Raw genomic sequence first — 15,279 nt, 5'->3', positions numbered from 1 at the left:
AAAAACATCATATTAAGTGGACATACCATGTTGCATACCATCCTCAAAGTAATGGTTTGATAGAGAACTGGAATGGGTAATTGAAACATTTGTTGTCTAAAACTGGGGGAGGTAAAGGCCTAAAGGGCTGGCTCGCATGCCTTCATGAATGTGTGCTTACACTCAACATGAGGGGGGCAAAGGGAGGATCACCACTCGACAGATTCCTACGCTTTTCTCGGGGATCTGGTGAAGAAAGAGTGGGGGAGAATGCTGGTGCCACTGTACAGTTTTGCCCCACCTCACCTAACGTTGCTTTCTTCCTGCCAGAAGCTGTGGTCCCTGGACCTGGGATGCAGCTGCAGATGCCGAAGGCTGGGGTGATCCCTAAGCAAGAAACTCTGTCTATATCTCTGAATCTGTATGCCAGAATTCCCAAGGGCCTTATGGGATGGATTGTACCTTCTCCCCATCTGGCCAAACTCGGGCTGACAGTGAATACTACCATCCTGCCCAGTGGTCGAGATAGTCCACTGGTTTTGTATCTGTGTAACCATACCCAGCATGAATGGGAATGGACTGAGGGGGAAGCACTTGCTAGACTGATCTTGCTACCAGCAATATAGATAGGCACAACAGCTGAATTTGATGTCCCCTCCCAAGGTGGGAAAGTTTGGGTAAAAATAAATGACTAATGGAAGGAAGGAGAAATAATAGCTGAAGGTAAAGGAATGAATAAATGGGTTATGCAGCAGGGGAAATTCAACATTGTGCTGATATCTAAAGATAGACTGAGAACAAGGGAATAATATCATCTCAGTTAAATATTATCAGATACTATAAGGACGATAACGAGAAAAAAACTTTTGGATCAAATGGACAAATACAGCAGACTTGAATGGCTGGTATCTGAATAATCTCACCCTTAGGACTCTTTGCCTTGCTGAAAGACTAATTGTTAATGATTTTGGGACTGGTAATATAATTGGGAGGGGCAAATTAATCTTTCAACTATGAAAGGGCTAATGGCTAGAAGAGCCAGGGGGTACAAAGCACTGAATTGCTTGATGTGGCCCTTCCAGCCATTGCCCTCCATTCTGTGGTGTTTTGTAAATCCCATTATCCATGCCTGTTTGGGGTGGTGTGGTAGTTAAGGTCAGGTACCAACTTGGCCGGGCAGCTGGTAGTAGTCATTCCCTATAATGACTGGCAATTGACTCTGTGATGGGATTTAGGTTAATTCTGTTGGGGAAACACAGGTGGAATGTATCTTGAGTCCTGCCTTGCTGGACTCCAGTTTTGTTTTCTTGGATCATCCTCATCTCACCCCTGGATTTGGGGACAGCAGCCGCCGTCTGATCTGCTGATCAAGGTTCATCAAACCCCGAGAGTTGGGAGGATCCACCAGACCCACTCACGGACCTGGGACTCGCCAGCCTGCCAGCCTCCACCACTACTACGTGAGACGAACCCTTGGGTATCTGAGTTCTGTGAGGCGTTACAGCGAAATACAGAACCCTAAGACTAGGGAAATTACTGGGAGGAGGAGGAGGGGTTAATGTCTGAAATGATGGCGTGGCATGGTAGTTTGGACATTTGGGACATCTTTGACCTCCGCCTCATGGGGACCGGCCTCGTTCTTATCTTTCTAAGAGAAATTGTTCAAGCAGTATGCAACCACCACTCACCTGTCAAGTTTGTCATACTGCAGGGGCTTGCATGTTGCTGTGAGGCCGGAGGCTATGCCACTGGTATTTCAAATACCAGCAGGGTCGCCCATGGTAGACAGGTTTCAACAGAGCTTCCAGACTAAGACAGATTGGGAAGAAGGAAGGGGACATCTCCTTCTCAAAATATCAGCCAATGAAAAGCTTACAAACAGCAATGAAACACTGTCTCGTATATTACTGGAAAACTTTATGAATATCCCTGAAACACTGTCCGATACAGTGCTGGAAGATGAGTACCTCAAGTTGCAAGGCACTCAAAATACAACTGGGAAAGAGCTGCCTCCTCAAAGCAGAGCTGACCTTATTAATGAGAAGATGGAGATGGAGTAAAGCTTTCAGGACCTCCATTTGCTGATGGGGCACAACTCAAAATGGGAAGAAACAGCTGCAAACATCCATTAATAATAAGAATGTGGAATGTCTGAAGTATAAAACCTCACTGCCGTTGAGTCGGATCTGACTCATAGTGATCCCTCCTTGGGTTTCACTACAGAAGTAGATTGACAAACCTCCCTATGAATCTAGGAAAATTAGAAGTTGTCAAAAATGAAATGGAACCATAAAGATCGATATCCTAGGCATTAGTGAGCAGAAATGGACTGGTTTTGGCCATTTTGAATCAGACAACCATATGATCTATTATACCAGGAAAGAAAAATTGAAGAGGAATGGTGTGGCATTCATCTTCATGAAGAATGTTTCAAGATCTATCCTGAAATACAATGCTGTCAGTGATAGGATAATATCCATATGCCTACAAGGAAGGCCAGTTAATACAACTATTATTCAAATTATGTACCAATTACCAAAGCCAAAGACAAGATATTTGGAAGCAATCAGCCATAGGACACAATGGCCCTTGAGACCAGAAGAACTAGATGGTGCCCAGCTACCAAGGCCAACCACTCAGGAAAGGATCAAATCTGGACAGAGTGGGAGGGAAAACGTGGAACAAAATCCAAAAACTCAATAATGACCAGAATTACTGGTCAGATGAAATCTGGTGAGACTCCTAGTACTATGGACCTGGAATACATTCTGCACCTGGAATAAAACTCACTCCTAAGGGCGGGATCTCAGCCCAATAGTTAACAAAACGTACACACAGACCACTCAACCCAGGATGACACAGCCACATACTCTATGGTAATACATCCCTTAGACCAATAGGCCATTGTACACCAGAGGACCAACATTCAAACTGAGGAAATGCAGGACAAACAGGAGTGCATAAATATGAGGGGCACATGGGGAGGGTTACAGGGTAGGGAGGGGAGGAGACTGGGTTAGGGTTGGACACGGAGAATGGGGAATGAAACTAAATGTATGTGTTATGTTGAACGTAAAACAAGCTCTTAAAATAAATAAATAAATAATAATAAAAAAGCTTCCAACCAGTCATCTAGATGCAACAAGGGGTCTCTCCTCGTTCAGAGCAAAGAAGAATGAAGAAAACCAAAGATTCATGGAAACAATTAGTCCAAGGAACTAGTAGACCATGTGATCCTCGGCCGATATGACCATGAGACCAGAAAAACTAGATGGTGCTCAGCTACCACTGTCAACCACCTGGAGGGGGATCGGCACAGGAAATCCTGGATAGAGTGGGAGAACAATGTGGAACAAAACTCAAAATCATAAAAAAGCACGTTTGCTGCTCTGGTAAGACCACTGAGATTATGACCTCTAGTTACCCTTCAGGTCTGGAACTGAACTCACTCCTGTGGCTTCCAGCCAAACAACAGGCAGACATATAGGGTGAATATTTACATCAGGTAGATACACACCTTGGGGTGATGAATCATGGGAGAACAGAAGGGCAGTGTTTGCACAGGGACACAGCTTGGAGGGTAGGAGTGCATGGGAGGGGAGGACACAGGGAAGAAGTAACTACAGGGAGGAAGAGGGAAGAGAGCTGTAACACTGTGGGGAATTACAGTTAATGTCATGAAACAAAAAGTATATATAACCTGCTGTATAGAAAATAAATTTGCTCTATAAACTTTCACCCAAATCACAATAAAAATTTTTAAAAAAAGGAACATCATACATGAAGAAAGCAAAAGGTCATTAAAAAGAGAAGAAAGGAAAAAAAGACAAAATGGATATCAGAACAGACTCTAAAACTTCCTCTTGAATGGAGAGTAGCTAAAGCAAATGAAAGAAATGACAAAATAAAAGAGGTGAACAGACGATTTCAAAGAATAGCTCAAGAAGACAAAGTCAATTATTATATTGAAACGTGCAAAGACCTGGGGTTAGAAAACCAAAAGGGAAGAACACACTCAGCATTTCTGAAGCTGAAAGAAATGAAAAAAATAATTCAAGCATCGAGTTGCAATACTGAAAGATTCTATGGGCAAAATACTGAATGATGCACAAAACATCAAAAGAAGATGGAAGAAATACACAGAGTCACTGGACCAAAATGAATTGGTCAATATTCACCTATTTCATGAGACAGCATACAATCAAGAACCAATGGCACTGAAGGAAAAAGTCAAAGCTACAAGGAAGGAATTGGCAAAAGCAAGGTTCCAGGAATTAATGGAATACCCATCGAGATGTTTTAACAAATAGATGCCATGCTAGAGGCACTTACTCTTCTTCTATGCCAAGAAATTTGGAAGACAGCTATTTGGCCAACTGACTAGAAGAAGTCTATACTTATACCCATTCCAAAGAAAGGTGATCCATCAGAATGTGGACATTATCAAACAATATCATTAATATCACATGCAAGTAGAATCATACTGAAGATAATTCACAAATGGTTGGAGCAGTATATTGACAAGGAACTTCCAGAAATGCAAGCTAGATTCAGAAAAGGACATGGAATGAAGGATATCATTGCTGATATCAGATGGATCTTGGCTGAAAGCAAAGAATACCAGAAAAGAAGTTTATTTGTGTTTTACTGACTATGTAAAAGTGCTCGATTGTGTGGATCATAACAAATTATTGATAACATTGCAAAGAATGTGAATAAGCACATTTATCTGTGCTTATAAGGAAAAAGGGAATACTGCACGGTTTAAAACCAGGAAGGCAGTGTGTCAGGGTCGTATCTTTTCTCTGTACTTGTTCAATCTGTATACTGAGCAAATAATCTGAGAAGCTAGACTATGAAGAAGAGCGTGGCATCAGGATTGGAGGAAGGCTCATTAACAATGTGTGACACACACAACTTTGCTTGCTGAAAGTAAAGATGACTTGAAACACTTACTGATAAAGATCAAAGACTACTGTCTGCAGTACGGATTACACCTCAACATAAAGAAAATGAAAATCCTCACAACTGGACCAATAAACAGCATCACAATAAATGGAGAAAAGATTGAAGTCAAAGATTTCATATTACTTGGTTCCACAGTCAACAGTAACGGAAGCAGCAGTCAAGAAATCACTCAGGAAAGGATCAAATCTGGAGATCCTGGATAGAGTGGGAGGAAAAACGTGGAACAAAATCCAAAAATTCAATAATACCAGAATTACTGGTCGGATGGAGTCTGGTAAGACCCCCAATACTATGGTCCTGGAATACATTCTGGGCCTGGAATAAGCTCACTCCTAGGGGCTGGCTCTCAGCCCAATAGTAAACAAGATATACATGCAGACCACTCAACCCAAGGTGACATACCCACATACTCTATGGAAATGCACTCCTTGGAGCAATCGACCATGGGGCACCAGAGGGGCAACATTCACATGGAGGAAATGCAGGACAAACAGGAGTGTATAACAACACAGGGGGCACGGGGGAGAGTTACTGGGCAGGGAGTGGAGGAGACTGGATTAGGGTTTGGCATGGTAAATGGGGAGTGAAACTAAATGTACACATAAGGGTAAATGTAAAACAAACTCTTAAAATAAAAAATTAAGAAAGAAAGAAATCAGACGATATACTGCACTAGGCAAAGCTGCTGCAGAAACCATCCTTAAAGTGCTGAAGTTCAAAGATGTCTCTTTGAAGACTAAGGTGCACCTAACCTAAGCCATGGTATTTTCAATTGCCTCATATGAATGTGAAAACTGGACAACAAATAAGGAAGATCAAAGAAAAGTTGATGCTTTTGAGTTGTGCTGCTGGCAAAGAATATTGAATATACCAAGTCCTGCCAGAAGAACTAACAAATCTGTCCTGGAAGAAGTGTAGCAGTGCTTTCATTCTTGAAAGCCAGAATGGGCAGACTTTGTCTCACCTACTTTGGTCATGTTGTCAGAAGAGACCATTCCCTGAAGAAGAATATCATGCTTGTAAATTGAAGGGTCAGCGAAAAAGGGGAAGACCTTCAATGAGATGGATTGACACAGTGGCTGCAATGCTGGACTCAGATATAGCAAGGATTCTGAGGCTGGTGCAGGACTGGGAAATGTTTCGTTCTGTTATACATAGGGTCGCTATGAGTTGAAGCCAACTAGACGACACCTAACAACATATGCATGCGAAAGCTGGACAAGAAATCAGGAAGAGTGAAGGAGAACTGATGCCTTTGAATTATGGTGTTGGCAAAGAATAGTGAATATACCACGGACTGCTAGAAGAACAAAGAAATCTGTCTTGGAAGAAGTACAGCCAGAATGCTCCTTAGAAGTGAGGATGTGAGATTGTGGCTCACATACTCTGAGGGACTAGTCCCTGGAGAAGTACCCTATGCTTTGTATAGTAGAGAGCAAGCAAAAAAGAAGAAGACCCTCAGTGAGATGGAATGACACAGGGGCTGCAACAGTAGGCTCAAACATAGCAACAACTGTGAGGATGGCATAGGACTGGGTAGTATTTTGTTCTGTTGGACGTCAGGTCACTCTAAGTCAGAAATAATTCAATGGCATCTGACAACTTAGTAATGATATGCCTCAAAGTAGAGCAGACATTCCTTTCAAGTGCACATGGCATGTTCACCAAGAGAACATAATCTGGGACATAAAAGTAAGTCTCAAAACTCAAAAGACTGAAATATTAAAGAGTCTGTTTACTGATCATAATGATATTAAGTGAGAAATCAATTACAATAATTTATCTTGAAAACTCACTAATAATGGAAAATTAATTAGCATGCTGATTTGTTATAACTCATGTTACTATGAGTCAAGGAATAAATCAAAGGGAAATTAGAAAGTATTTTTTATAGAATGACCATGAAACATAACATATAATTTTTGTAATGCAGATATAAATAATAAGAACAAAAGTCAATAGAATAGCAAATAAAGACAATAACAAAACCAAAACTTTGAAAAGATGAATACAACTGATAAGGTCATTGCAAAACTACTGAAGAAACACTGAAACAGAAATAAATTATCAATAAGAATAAAAGAAAGGGCCATCACAACAAATTTTACAAACATTAAAAGGATAAATGAATATTGTGACATATATAAAAATAAATAACCTAGATGAAATAGAAAATTCTTGAAAAATTTAGCTGGAGGAAACACTTTCCAAGTCACTTTTGAGGCTAACATAACCATGATAGCAAACCTCAGAAGCTCATCATTAAGAGAAAAAAAAAAATTACAAGCAGAGATCCATCACTGAACATATACACAAAATACCTTAACAAAATACTAGCAAATGGAATCATGTAACATAAAGAATGTATAATATTTTAATGATATCAGGTGGTATTTATTATTTATCACAAGAATGCAAGGTAAGTTTTAACATTCAAAAATCACTACCTTTCAACATGCTTACACAATAAAAAGGAAAATTCAGATGGACATTAATTAGTAGAATAGAGGTTACTTGGCAGGAAGTACCAATTTAAATAATTTCTGAAATATGATCAAACTTCAGGACAGTGATTGACAAATGAAAATGTATCTTACCTGGATCAGGAGAATGATTATTTTGGTGAGAATCAGAAACAGATGAAGGGCCTGGAGCTATTCCTCTGGAAAGTACTGTTTGGGATACATCCTGTTGACTTTCCCACCGACCCTATTAAGGACAAAACCAGTAATTTTGTTTCAAAATAATCAATTAACAAAAAATGCCATTTTCTTCATCTTGTTTTTTTAAAGATAACTTATGAAAAAGTTGTTATATATTAATAAAACTCATATATACATTATTCCCTTCATACCAACTCACTGCCACAGAGTCGATTTCAACTCACAACAACTCCCGTGCGGTTTCTAAGGCTGTGAAGCAGATCGTCCCATCTTTTTTCAGTGGAGCGGCTGGTATGTTTGAATCATGAAACTTTTAGCAGCCAAATGCTTTAACTACTACACCATCAGAGCTCCTCTTTCTCTTTATAAAAAAAAGAAAAAGAAAAAACTCCACTGCCATCAAGATTCCAACTCATAACGACTCTCATTGGGTTTCCAAGGCCATAAATCTTTATGGAAGTGGACTACCTCATCTTCTTCCCACAGAGCAGCTGGTGGGTTTGAACCACTGACCTTCTGGTTAGCAGCCAAATGCCTTATCCACTATGCCACCAGAGCTCCTTATAGGACATGTTAACTTTGATTACTTAAGTGTTTTCCTCTTACATGCTTAATCTTGTTTACAATATTAATTTCCCTAATGAAAAATACCTTACATTTAGATATGCTCTATAGTTTACAATTTACAATTTCCCAAGTTCCATTCTCATATTCTTCCTACTATATATACAATGTTACGTCTCCACAAAATATGGAGAACATAATTAGAATCACTTGAGTCCTCCCTAAAGTGTCTAGGCTTTTTCTGCCCTTTTTACTTCAGTTTCTAAACAGAAACCCAATTGCAACTCTACTACTCTAAGGTATATTTTCTCTCCATTCCAGAACTGTATACTTCTATCCACTCGATAAAGTATTTTCAAATATGTTCATGAAATTAAAATTTCTAAAGAAGTAAGTCTTTCTCATTTTTAATAGATATTAAAGATAAATTCCAGTTAAGATCAAATCAAATAATCACAAATTCTCAATTACAGAAATCTCTGAATTAACAAGTTTTATTGTACTCTAAATTTACCTTGTAAATGTCCATTAAAGAGAGGTCATTGCATAATACAAGAAAAGGACAGCCAGTTAATGGATTAAATCACAGCTGTAAGGCTCCACAGTCTTACTGATATCATCAAAGTACTTTTAGCATCAGGCCTATCTAGTAAAGAAATATACCCCAACCAATTGTTATTTGTATAAAAAGCAATAATGGGGTTGAGATGGAAATCTTTTAAATGCTTTAAGTTTTCTCTTCATCCTCTAATAATCACTCTGACTTATTTTTCACTTGAGGTAAAGAACAGTGTTCAATATTAGTTTAAGCTAGTATTCCATAGATGAATGGCCATAACCATTAAAGTGAGTTTTCATTACTAATTGCTTGAAAAGCAGTATGGGGAACAGTCAGTTTTTCACTGCTCTTGAAGATGGATCGAGGTGGGAAGGCCTCTCAGGTTTCAGATACGTATTGGAAAGCTATCTGCTTTTAGCAGCAACCTAAGTACTGATCATAAAATCAATAAACCCTAAGTGATCTGGATCCTGTTTACCTCAGAGAATGCCACTTTTCCCTAGGAACTCTATCTGTACTGGATATTATTTTTTAAAAGTTGTATGATGTTTAGCCTAAGGAAGCAAGAAAACAAAATAGACACAAATGTATGATTAGGAAAACTATGAACTTCAAGATACTTCACCATAGGAACATTCTTTTTACTATGAATCACATATTGATTTACATACTTTAGTGTGGTTTTTTTTTTTTTTTTGCATTTACATTTAATTATCTGTCTGGGAAGCTATAGGTTCATGTAATCCAGGTGACTGAACACTAAGGTCAGTGATCTTTAGAGTCTCTCAAAGGAATAAAAACTTCATGCTTTATGTGAAGTATTAAGCTCATAAAGGTTGTTTTGAAGGTAACTTACTTAATTAGACAATCAATTATTTTCATATTCTAGATTTTTCTTCCCTATTTGGCAGCTGACATAGTGGCACTCTATTCTCTATGAGGAAAACTAAGTAGCTGATATGGAGTCAGCACCTTAGCTCTCTGGTGTATAATGGCCCTGTGACAAATAATGTAGGTGTCACCTCTTCCCCAAGGCACACTACGGGCTTTGCTAGCTTCATGGGTAATTTTCCCAGCTGGCACTCCCACACAATGTTAATAACACATCAGAATAAGAGTAATAACTCTTAATGTCTCATGTATTCAAACATCTCAAATAAGAACATCTCAAATGGTATGTATATAGATGTGGCTTAGATGGAGCCATAGCCATACTGTAAGCCCTGTCAGATAATGAAAAATGGGTAAGTCATGTCACTTTCACCCATATACCTTAACAGTCACCTTAACCTTGAGGAACTGCACACTAGCTTTCACAGCCCAGAAACGAGGTACTCAAATCACTCTGGGCTACAACGGCATGCTCTTCAGAGGGAGCAACAAATGTGGATGACAAACTGGGGACAACACTCCTCTCTCCTCTGGCTGACACCCACAGATCTCTGGGGAAACACTTCACTGAAATCATTCACTATCTTCGTTTTCTCCTGCATCACATGACCATTCTCATGACAAAAAATGATTCCTATGGTTCAGTGTCTACTACACATACTTCTGCACAAAGCAATTGCTTTTTTCCAATACATTTTATATTCTTGGCTGCTCTAGAGTTATCTTCTCTTTATTAAGTGGGCAGGTATCCCAATGAAATACATATCAGAGGGAGATGAACTCAGGACAATGAAAAAAAAAGAACTCTCACAAGAAACTGAATCTTTTTTGCTCTCTTATGAACACAGTTTTGTTTTTGTAATTTCTACCTCAGTAATTAAAGCCTCTGAATTATGGTGTTGGTGAATATTGAATATACAATGGGCTGCCAAAAGAATGAACAAAATCTATCTTGGAAGAAGGGTAGTGAGAACACGCCTTAGAAGTGAGGACGCCAATACTCTGTCTCACATACTTCAGACATGTTACCAGGAAGGACCAGTCCCTGGAGAAGGACACATCATACTTGGTAAAGTAGAGGGTCACCAAAAAAAAAAAGGAAGATGCTCAATGAAATGGACGGACATGGTGGTTGCAACAATGGGCTCAAACATGGCAATAATTATGAGGATGGTACAGGCCCAGGCAGTGTTTTGTTCTGTTGTACACAGGCTCGTTGTGGTTCAGAACCAACTTGACAGTACCTAAAAACAACAACAATCTACACCTCTACCATCTGTACCCTAGAAAGATAAATCAGTTATATGCTTCTGACATTCTGCAGCCTATGAAACTTATGAATCAGCCACAGAGAGGACATATAACAGAGAAGGCCCTGGCTTCATTCTGGATCCCTAAAGCAACTTCATAATCATTAAGGACCATTTGTTCTAAAAGGAAGAATTCAAAGAAATAAAATCCTATAGAGTCAAAATCAAATGCCAAAAATAGGAGGCTCTGAGCAGTCTTGAGAACTTACACACCTACAGACTTCCTGTTACACCTCTTCTGCCATATACACATTCTTTGGATTTTCCAGAAAGGAATTGGTTTTCAATTGGGAAAGTGACAAAGAGGTAAATAAAGAGAAATGTCAGTGACCTTTCAGGTCCAAAGGTGACTTCAAATTCAGCTGAAGAAATGACTCACATTTCACACCAACTGTTACTGGTGACGTCCTAAATTAGTACAGTTTCAAGAAGATGATATAGCCAAATATAGAAGTCAGTTTTGTTAACTGATTTTTCACTCATTTTAACTTCCATAAAAAACTCCTCTTCAGTTAAAGGAAGAAAATCATACTACATCATCAGTTGTTATAAAAAATAAAATAAAATAAAACAATACGATCTCCTCTAAAATGGCTTTAAAAACAGCAGTATTTTTATGTTGACAGTGTTTCTGTGCTCTCAATGCACAGGAACTTTTGAGGTGGAAAGATAAACAACAGGCAGAAATTAACTCTGTTCCTAAATATTAGTCCACCATAGCAGACAGGTCTTAAAAAGCTTGCTAAGTTTCATTATACCTATTAAAAAAAAAAAAAATCTTTACAGTAACAATGAAACATCCAGTTACAATAAATAGCAATGCCATTGCTATTATGATATTTTTTACATTTTTAATTGAAGACTTACCCCTAATGTGATTTAGTTTACACCCTAAAGTATATTTAGTCAGAGTAGTTAATCAAATTTCATTTTTTTGTTGTTAAGATTAATTAATCCATCAATTAAATCTTTTTCGAGCTCAGTAAAACAATTCCATTTTTAACATGTAACAAACATCAATAAATATGGATATGCAAAATATGGCTGGCTTATTCAACTGGTATTAGGCCAAACTGTGAGTTTCTGTTTAGTACTATACCACCTCTTCTAAATCACTAGCCCTAATCCTACCAAACTTTCCACTTCTGTGCCTCCATCTCCCTGACACATCCTTTAATGGCATTCCTACTCCTAACTGGCTAATCTTTGTTATAATATTAACTGAAAAGCAAGAGGAAAGGGAGACTAGAACCTACCCTGTGACCCCCCTCCCTGCTTCTAACCATTATTTCAACTGACCTGAATGTTTGTTCCCATATTATACAAGGGGAAGACAATAAAAACAAAAACGGGAGCTCTGGTAGCATAGACATTTGACTGCTAACCAGAAGGCTGGTGGTTCAAACCCACCAGCCACTCCCTCAAGAAAGAAGACGGGGCAACCTATTTCTGTAAAGACTCACAGCATTGGAAACCCAATGAGGGTCGCTATGAGTTGGAACTGACTTGATGGCAGTGAGTTTGGTTTTTGAGTTTTTGTACAAGCACGGCTAACTGATTTTTGACAAAGGTACAAAACGATCCAATTACAGGGCAGTCTTTTCAACAAATGGCACTGGAGTGACTGAATATCCATAGACCAAAAAAAAAAAAAAAAAGCCACCTCAACTAACACTCATGCTTATAAAGAAAATCAACTAAAGACAGATCATAGATTTAAATGTAAAATGTAAAACTTTTAGAAAATAACATAAGAGAAAATCTTTGGTATCTGGGTGAAGAATTCTTAAATATGACACCAAAACCACAATTGATAAAAGAAAAAAAAATAGACTGGACTTCATAGAAATTAAAAACCTTGCTCTGCAAAAGACTGTTAAGAGGATGAGAACTCATGCTACAGAATGAGACAAAACATTTGTAAACCATCTATCTGAATAAAGACTCCTATCTAAAATATTTAAAGAGCTCTCAAATCTCAACATTAAAAAAAAAAAAAAGCAATCCAATTAGAAAATGTGTAAAAGACATGAAGGACATTTCATCAACAAGGACAACAGATGGTAAATAAGAACATGAAAAGATGTTCAAATTAGGGAAATGCAAATTAAGACCACAATAAGATATCAATATACACCTATCAGAATGGCTCAAATAAAAATAGTGACAATAGAAATGCTAGCAAAGAAACTGAATTTTTCATACATTGCTGATGATAATGTAAAATGGTACAGTCACTCTGGAAAAGAGTTTGGCAGATTTTTTAAAAACTAAACATACAACTACATAACATCCAGTAACTGTACTACTGGGTATTTATCCCAGAAAAATGAAGACCATGTTCCTACAAAAACTTATATATGAATATTTATAGCAGATTTATTTCTAATAGCCCCAAACTCGAAATAATCCAGAATGTCCTTCAACAGATGAATAAATGGTTAAATTGGTAAATTCATACCATAGAACACTACACAGCAATAAAAAGGAACAAACTATTGATGTGCCTAAAACTTAGATAGGTCTCAAAGGCACTATGTTGCGTTAAAAAAGCCAACCCCCAAAGGCTTCATACTGTATGACTCCATTCTCAAAATGACAAAATTAGAGACAGAAAACATTAATGGTTACCAGGGTCAGGGATGGTGGACAAGAAGGAGTGAGAGTGTGCCTATAAAGGGGTAGCACAAGGAAGACCTTTGTGGTGACGAAAGAGTTCTATATCTGAATTGGAGTCCTAGTTTCACAAATGTACACATGGAACAAAACTATACAAACATGTTGTACCAATGTCAAATCCCTGGTTTTGATATTGTACTGTAATTATGTACTGAGTGAAGCATACACAAGACTACGATTACCTTTACAACTTCTTGTGAATCTACAATTATTTCAAAATAATTAATCAAACAACTCAGGGGTTAATTAATGATAGTAAGTTTTTTAAAAGTGAATTACACAAGGTTTGGGGATAATTATCCGAAATCCTTAGTATGTTCAAGGGGTTTAAGCAAGAGGAAGGGTCAAATACAGAAAAATTCTTAAGGTGCTGCTCTAACCCTGATTATTAAAGGTCTTACTATCAAAATCAGACAGATGCTTATCTCTATTACTGAAATCATAAAGCAAAGATACCTAAGTCTTAAGACAAAATTCTTGTTCTCTGGGAAGAATGCACACACATCCATATGCACATAACCAAAATATAATCATCCCAATACATGAACTCATGCTGGTTTAAAAATATCACTTTGCCAATATTCAACCCACTGATACAGATTACAAATTAAACTCAATACTGCTACCCAGCAATTCAACTCTTAGGTATATAGCAGCTTTATTCATAATAGCCAAAAAGGTGGAAACCACCCGAATGTCCATCAACTGATGAATAGACAGATGAAATGCAGTATATATATCCATACAATGGAATACTACTAAGCAGTAAAAAGGAATGATGTATTGATACATACTATGACATATATGGATTGATACATACTATGACTGAAAGCTTTATGCTAAATGAAAGAAGCCAATCTCAAAAGACTACATGTTGTATGATTCTATTTATAGGAAATATTCTGAATAGGCTATTTAGAGACAGAACATAAGGAGTGACTGCTAACAGTTATTTCCTTTTATGCTGATGAAAATGTTCTAGGAGTGATGGTGGTGATGGCTGCACAACTCTGAGAATATATTAAAAATCAATGTATTAGACACTTTAAATGGGTGAATTGTGTCTGATGTGAATTTTATCTCAATAATGCTATTACCAAAAAAAAAAAAAAAAAAAACAACTATACTGCTGGTTATAAAACTTTCCAGAAAAGTTTTTCCTTCCCCAGAAAAATTTCATCATATTTCTTAAGTTTGTAAGGTATGTGTGCAAGTATATTTTTCAATTATTTCAACACAGACTTTCTAGCAATCTTATTACTTCTAAGTTCAGGTTAAAAATATATTTCTGACTCAACTCACTTATAAATGAATTATTTTCATGCAAATAAACCAAGATGATCCTGTTGAGCAAAATTACATGAAGTCAAAGGAAAGCCCAGAGCACTTTAGTCATTTTTTTGCCCATTTTACCCTTTCTAATGCTTGAAGAAAAGGACACCCTACAAACCTGAAAATAACTGTAAAGTGTGCTTAATATAAATTAACTCCAACTCCTCACATTCCAGAGTCTTCTGAAGCAGAAATATACCTTCCTTCCTGGTCCCTTTTGACAGATAAATAATTTTACAGTCGTGGACTTGGGTAACATGGAACATTTTAAAGGAATGATTTATTCTGTCTGCCAAAACTTATATTATCATGGGATAAATGATGACATTTTTTT

At 37.6% G+C, this 15,279-nt stretch overlaps 1 protein-coding gene across 1 annotated transcript in view; it reads right to left on the bottom strand.

Moving 5' to 3' along the window:
• KIF13B (kinesin family member 13B) overlaps nt 1-15,279 on the bottom strand; it is a 351,480-nt gene that overhangs the window by 93,713 nt on the left and 242,488 nt on the right. The window contains exon 36 of the mRNA XM_007938771.1: nt 7,545-7,656. Within this exon, the coding sequence (XP_007936962.1) occupies nt 7,545-7,656 (112 nt within the window). The remainder of the gene's footprint in view (nt 1-7,544; nt 7,657-15,279) is intronic.

The sequence above is a fragment of the Orycteropus afer genome, unplaced genomic scaffold (assembly GCF_000298275.1).
Source record: "Orycteropus afer afer isolate SDZICR_OR568_19922 unplaced genomic scaffold, OryAfe1.0 scaffold00053, whole genome shotgun sequence".
Taxonomy (NCBI): domain Eukaryota; kingdom Metazoa; phylum Chordata; class Mammalia; order Tubulidentata; family Orycteropodidae; genus Orycteropus; species Orycteropus afer.
The sequence above is the reverse complement of the archived record's forward strand: the minus strand, read 5'-3'. Positions and strand labels throughout refer to the sequence as shown.